The sequence below is a fragment of the Corapipo altera genome, unplaced genomic scaffold (genome assembly GCF_003945725.1).
Source record: "Corapipo altera isolate COAL_440 unplaced genomic scaffold, ASM394572v1 60504, whole genome shotgun sequence".
Taxonomy (NCBI): domain Eukaryota; kingdom Metazoa; phylum Chordata; class Aves; order Passeriformes; family Pipridae; genus Corapipo; species Corapipo altera.
The window spans coordinates 1,442-8,015 of NW_020886002.1; the positions used below are offsets into that span (position 1 = coordinate 1,442).

Here is a 6,574-nt window from a genome sequence, read left to right on the forward strand (position 1 = left end):
CCAGTCCAGAACCCTGGCCCAGCATCCACATTCCAGTGTGGAACCGTCATCCCAGCATAGGATCCTGGCACAGCACCCTTATCCCAGCATGGGACCCTTGGGACCTACACCCACATCCCAGTCTGGGACCCTCATCCCAGTGTGGGACCCTGGCACCGCACCCACATTCCAAAGCTGACCCGGGCACAGCACCCACATCCCTCTGAGGGATCCTGGGACCTGCACCCGTGTCCCAGAGCGGGAATCTGGCACAGCACCCTCATCCCAGTATGGGACCCTCATCCCAGTGCAGGACCCACATCCCACTACAGGACCGTAATTCCAATCCAGGGCCACCATCCCGGTACGGGACTCTGTCCCAGTGCTGGACCTCATCCCAGTGCGGGGCCCTGTCCCAGCACCCGCATCCCAGCGCTCCCAGCGCTCCCAGCGCCGCCTGTCCCGTCCCGTCCCGGTGCCTCCCGGCCGCTCCCGCCCCCGCCCCGCCCGGTGCCGCCCGTGGGCGGCGGAAGGTGCCGGGGGGGCGGCGGGGGAGGGAGGGGCGGGCGCAGGGCGGCGGCGGAGCCGGCCCCGGGTTTGGGATCGGGCCCGGGCTCGGGATGGCGGGGCCGGGGCTGGAGCGGTACCGGCTGGCGCTGCTGGCGGCGCGGGAGGACGTGGGGAACCCCCGGGCTGGGACCGACTGGTGAGACTGGGGGCGGGGAGGACCGGGAATGGGGACCGGGAACGGGAATGGGGAATCGGCACCGGGAACGGGGACGGAAGAGGGGACTGGGTCCGGGAGCTGGGAACAGGCACCGGGACCGGGAATCGGGAGCAGGAACGGGCAGGAGCACGCGTCAGGACGGCGGGGCCGGTCCGAGAGGCACCGCTACCGGCACCGGGACGGGGGTCCAGCGCGCACCGGGGTCCCGGCCGGGGGGTGCAGGTCCGAAGGGGGGGTCCTGGGCCTGAGCCCCGCCCACCGCCGTGCTGGGAACCGGGAGACCCGCCCGGTCCGGTCCCGTCCCGTCCTGCCCGGTCCCTCCCGGTGCCGCCGGGCTGGGAGCGGCGCCGCCACCCGGGGAGGGGGCAGGGCGGGCACGGGGGGGGCTACGGGGCCGGAGGGGCACCCCGGGGTGCCGGAGGGAGGGCCCTGCACCGCTGCACGGGGGAGAAGTGGGGCCCGGGACGGTCCCGGGATGGTGGTCCCGGGACGGCCCCACCCCGGTGCCGGTGCTGAGGGGCTGGAGCCGGTGTCCCCCAAAGCCCCCATCCCGGGGCCGGGGGTGACGGCCCCGGGACTGCGCCGGCCCCGCAGCCCCCCCGACGACACGGGGCCGCCCGTCACCGTGGCCACCGGCCGGCCGGGCACTGCCCCCTGCCCCGGCAGCGCGGCTGGACCCGCTCCAGCGCCGGCTCCTCCCGGTGCCCGCCCGCCCGCGTGCCGGGCCCTGTCCCGCCATGTGACGCCACAGCCTGTCGCGACATGCCGTGACACGCGTGACATGCCGTGCCGCGCTCCACGCGTGCTCCCGGGGCCGTGCCGAGCCGTGTCCCGCGTGCGCCCGGAACCGGAGCCACGCGGAGACAAAGGCGGGCAGAGTAGAGCCCTGGGAGTGCCGGGGGAGGAGGGTCCCTCCGGGATGGGGCCCTCGGAGCCCCCCCAGCGCCGGGCGGGGGATCCCGGGTCGCCGAGGCGGGGGGGGGGGCTTTGAGGGGGCCGTGCCGCTCCGGCGCTTCCCACATTCCCATTGTCCCGGGGGCGGATGCTGCCGGCGGCACTTCCATGAATTCATCCTGTGCTGGTGGCATGGGGGAACACGGGGGGTGGCCCAACCTGGCAGGTCCCCCTTGTGGGACCCCCACCCTGACCCTCCCACCTTGACCTCGCCCCCCCAGGGCCGTCTTCGGCTATGAGAAGCACCACGACCTCAAGCTCCTGGATTCCGGAGGTACCGGGAGCGATGCTTCTGGGGAGATACTGGGGGTCCCTCATGTCCCCATGTCCCCCCTGACGCCCCCTCCTTGCAGCCGGGGGGCCGGATGAGCTCGCTGGAAAATTCTCCGCCGGCAGCGTCATGTACGGGCTGTGCCGGGTCCCCGATCCTGGTACTGGCGCCCCCCGGATCGTCCTCATCAGCTGGGTGAGTGGGGGGGGGGAGGCCCAGGGGGACCCCTGGATGGGACCCCCCGTGCTGAGCGGTGGGTGCGGTGCCAGGTCGGGGAGAAGGTGCCGGAATCGCAGCGGGCAGAGCGTGCCGGGCACCTGCCGGCCATCCGGAGCTTCTTCAGGGTGAGTGGGGGGCGCGGAGCCCCCGGGGGGCTTCGGGAGGGCTGTGGGGGTCTCAACTCCCCCCGTGTCCCCCATTCCTTCCCCTCCCCAACCCCTCCATCCTGCCGGCCCGACCTTTGCCTGTGCCCGGGCGCATTCCTGGCGCTGCTGACTCAGCCGCCGCGTTCCCAGTGCTCCCAGTCTTGGCCGCGGCGCCGGAGCTGTGGTTGGGATCCCTGCCCCCCCATTCCGCCCTGACGGGGGGGTCCTACCCTCCCCATCCTCTCAGCCCGGCTTCCGGAGATCCGCCTGGCTCTGGGATCTGGATCCGGTCCCACATCTGGGTCCGGCCTCACATCTGGATCCAGCCCCACATCCGACACATCCAAGGGAATGGCGCCGGGGTTCCCCGGATCCCTGCGGGGGGTGGGGGTGCAGGGGGGGCTGGGGGTGCCGGGGGGGTGACGCGGTCCCGTCCCGGTGGCAGGAGGCCACGGCCCTGGTCAGCGCCCGCCGTCCTGAGGATGTGACGCTGGAGGGGCTGCGCCGGGCGCTGGCACAACTGGAGCCCCCCGGCCCCCGCACCCCCAGGAGGGGAACCCTCCCCGACATCCCGGAGCTGGTGGTGAGTGGCGGTCTCGGGGGGGGGAGATGGGGAGGGCACCCGGTGGGCGATGGGTACTCGCTCACCCTTCCCGGGGGTCCCCGGGGCAGGGGGGGTCGGGGGGTGTTGAGGGATGGCGGGGGTCCCACCCTGACCCCCCCTGTGCTCCCCAGGGAACCAACTACCGCAAGACCAACCCGGCGCTGGAGATCCAGCGCACCCAGCGCCATTCCTTCTGGGAACAGGCCGAGGTGGGCGCCGCGGAGGGCTGGGGAGGGGCTGGGGGGTCCTCACGGTGCCCCGGAGATGGAGTCACGGCCTTTGCCTCAGGCCACGGGGCTGAGCCCGGGGGTCCCAGTGCCGAGCCCGGTGGGGGCCCCAGTCCCGGTGTGGAGCGCAGCGGGGTCCCGGTCCCAGTGCTGAGGCTGTGGGGTCCCGGTGTGGACATCGGGGGGGTCCCAGTGCCGAGTGTGGCGGGGTTCCCAGTCCCAGTGCCGAGGCTGGGGGGGTCCCGGTCCTGGTGCCGAGGCTGGGGGGTCCCACTCCCAGTGCCAGTTCCCTGTGCCGTTGCCCACGGCAGTGGGGTCCCGGTGCCGGGGTCACTGGTTCCCGGTGCCGCTGGGTGTCCCGGTGCCGGTCCCGGTGCCGGAGTCACCGGGTTCCCGGTGCCGCTGGGTGTCCCGGTGCCGCTGGGTGTCCTGGTGCCGATCCCGGTGTGTGCGCAGCGGGAGGAGCAGCAGCGGAAGGAGGAGGAGCGGCGGCGGGAGCGGGAGCAGCGGCGGCGCTGGGAGCGGGAGCGCTTGGAGGAGGAGCGGCGCGGGGCCGCGGAGCGGGAGCGGCGGCTGCAGGAGCGGGAGCGGCTCATCGAGGAGCGGCGGTGAGGGGCAGCGAGGGGCCCCGCCCGTGTCCCGCCCCCGTGTCCCATCCGCCATCCCCATGTTCCCACGCCCACCTCCCGTCCCTGTGTCCCATCCCCCTGTCCCAAGCACGGAGGCCCAGCCGGCCCCCCTGACCCCCGTCCCGGCCCCGCAGGCAGGAGCAGGCACGGCTGGACGCGGAGGAGCGGAGGAAGGAGCAGGAGCGATGGGTGAGAGGGGAGGGGGCGGGGAGGGGGGTCCTGGGAGAATCCGGGGGGTCTGTCCTGGGAGATCCAGGGCCTCCATCCCAGCAGGATCCAGGGTGTCCATGCCAGGGGATCTGGGAAGATCGGGGGAGTCCATCTCAAGGGATCTGGGGGGTCCATCCTGCGGGATCCATCCCAGGGAATGCAGGGAGTCTGCTTCAGGGGCATCCTGGGGGGATCTATCCCGGAGGGATGTGAGGGCTCCATCCCAGCAGGACCCAGGGAGTCGCTCTCAGGGGATCCAGGGCTCCATCCCGGGGAATCCGTGGTTCCCATCGTTCCCGTGTCCCGCAGGAGCAGCAGCAGCGGGAACACGAGGCGGCCGAGCGGGAGCGCAGGGGGAGCAGAGGGGGCAGCGGGACGGCGGCCGTGAGTGCCGGGACGGGTCCCACCCTGCCCCCGGGTCACGGGGACACTCAGTGCCCTGTCCCCGTGCCCTGTCCCTGCGCCCTGTCCCCGCTGACCCCCCGATCCCGCAGGAAGCCGCCATCCTCGTCTCGCAGCGCACTCAGAACCCCCGGGAATTCTTCCGGCAGCGGGAGCGCTCCGGATCCACGTCCGGCCCCGCCGTGCCCGGCGGTCCCCCCGGTAAGTGCCCCCATGGCGGGGTTGGGGGTTGCGGGAGGTGCCGGGGGTCCCTGCTGACCCCCCTCCCCCCAGGTGCCCGCCGGCCGTTCCTGCGGTACCAGCGCAGCCTGACGGAATCCGCCTTCATCTTCCGCCGGCCGGAGCCCCCCCCGGGCCCCCCCGCCCGGCGCCTCCCGCGGGGCACCGCCCCCCAGCCCGGGCCGACCCCCGCCGCCCCTGCCCCCCAGCCCCGCGGGGACAGGGACCCCGCCATGTGCCACCCTGGGGACCCCCCCGAGCCCAGCCCAAGCAGGGTTCCCCCGTGCCACCGGTCCTGTAGGGACAGGGTCTCCACCATGTGCCACCCTGGGGACCCCCATCAGCCCCACGGGGAGCGGGACCCCTCCCTCTGCCACTCTGGGGACCCCCCCGAGCCCAGCCCAAGCAGGGTCCCCCCGTGCCACCAGTCCTGTGGGGACAGGGACCCCCCAATGTGCCACCACTGGGACCCCCACCAGCCCCACGGGGAGTGGGACTCCTCCCTCTGTCACCCCAAGGAGCCCCTCAAGCCCTGTGGTGATGGGGACCCCCAAAAGTGGTACCACTGGGACCCCTCCCGGCCCCATGGGGACAGGGACCCCTCACTCCATCACCCTGGGGACCCCCAGTTCTGCCACCACCATGTCGGGGTCCCCACCTGCCACATCTGGGCCCCCCTTCAGCCCCCCCAGGATGGAGGCCCCCCCTGCCCCCCCTGGGTCGGGGTACCCTGACAGCACTTATGGGGTAGAGCCCTTGCCCCTCCCCAGCACTCCTGGTTTGGGGTCACCCCCCAGACCCCCCTGGGATGAGGAGGGCCCCCCTCCGGACACTCCCCCCCTCCCCAGCCCCCCTGGCACCCCCCGGGATGAGGAGGGGCCCCCTCCAGACACTCCTCCCCTCCCCAGCCCCCCTGCATGGGGGTCTCTGGGGCCGCTGGGTGAGGGGGTCCCCAGCCCACGAGGGGGGTCCCCGATACCCCCAGAGAGGCCCCCCCCACCCAGGCCCAGCCCCCCCTGCCTGACGCAGGAACCCCAGGACTTGGGGAGCAATGGAATTGGGGGGCACGACTGGGGGGGCTGGGAGGCCCCCTGGGAGCCAGGACCTGTCCCGGGACAGGTATGGGGGGGAATGGGGGCAGTGGGGGGGGCTGGGAAGGGACTGGGGGCAATGGGGGTTGGGAAGGGACTGGGGGCAGTGGGGGGCTGGGGGGGAATGGGGGCAATGGGGGGCTGGGGGGGCCGTGGGTGGTGGAGGGCCGTGGGGCTGGGGGTGGTGGGGGGCTGTGGGCAATGTGGGGGTGGGGGTGATGTGGGGGCCCGACTGGGGGGGCTGCAATTGGGGTCAGTTGGTCTGGGTCTGGGGGGGCTCTGGCTGGAGAGGAGTGGGGGGAACACACGACCCCGGGGGCTGGTTCTGGGGGTCGGGGTGGGACTGGGGAGGGGGAGAACAGGGTGGGGGGTAGGATGGGAGATGGGGTGGGGTCCCCTGGGGAAGGGGCTGGGCACGGCTGGGGCTTGTGGGACCCCTCAGGGCCCCCCCGATTTTTCCAGGGGGACGAGCCCAGCGAGAGTCTTGTCCTGCACAAAGGCACACCAGGTACCCCAAACCCCGACCACCCCAAACCTCCCCGAACCCCCCCGGGCTCCCCGAGCTCACCCTCCTCTCCCCGCAGGCTTCGCCCTCCTGCTGGCCCGTGACACCCCCCACCCCCCGCTGTTGGGGGGTCCCAGCCCCCTCACGGAGGACGAGGACCTCTCCCCCCACGCCGTGTAACCGGGGGGCCCAGCACCCCCTTTTTGGGACACCACAGCCCCCTCCCCACACATCACCCCCCAGCACAGCCCCCAACCCTCCACTTGCACCCAATGAGCAGCTTGGGGAGGGGGCAGCACCCCCATCTCCCCTGCTGGTAGCAGCACAGGGTTGGGGGGCACAGACCCCCCCCGCGGGCACAGGGACCCCCCCCCCCAATCACACACAGCAG

The 6,574-nt window shown here is 73.5% G+C and overlaps 1 protein-coding gene across 1 annotated transcript; it reads left to right on the plus strand.

Moving 5' to 3' along the window:
* Positions 1-562: 562 nt before the first annotated feature.
* On the plus strand, positions 563-6,186 carry LOC113940946 (drebrin-like protein A). Its single transcript, XM_027632097.1, is given in 14 exon segments — positions 563-685; positions 1,882-1,934; positions 2,014-2,126; positions 2,201-2,275; positions 2,742-2,879; positions 3,032-3,109; positions 3,584-3,735; positions 3,891-3,945; positions 4,276-4,350; positions 4,461-4,569; positions 4,642-4,729; positions 4,731-5,486; positions 5,488-5,706; positions 6,141-6,186. Coding segments are annotated over 13 exon segments (1,902 nt in total). The 5' UTR covers positions 563-599; the 3' UTR covers positions 5,612-5,706; positions 6,141-6,186.
* Positions 6,187-6,574: the final 388 nt, after the last annotated feature.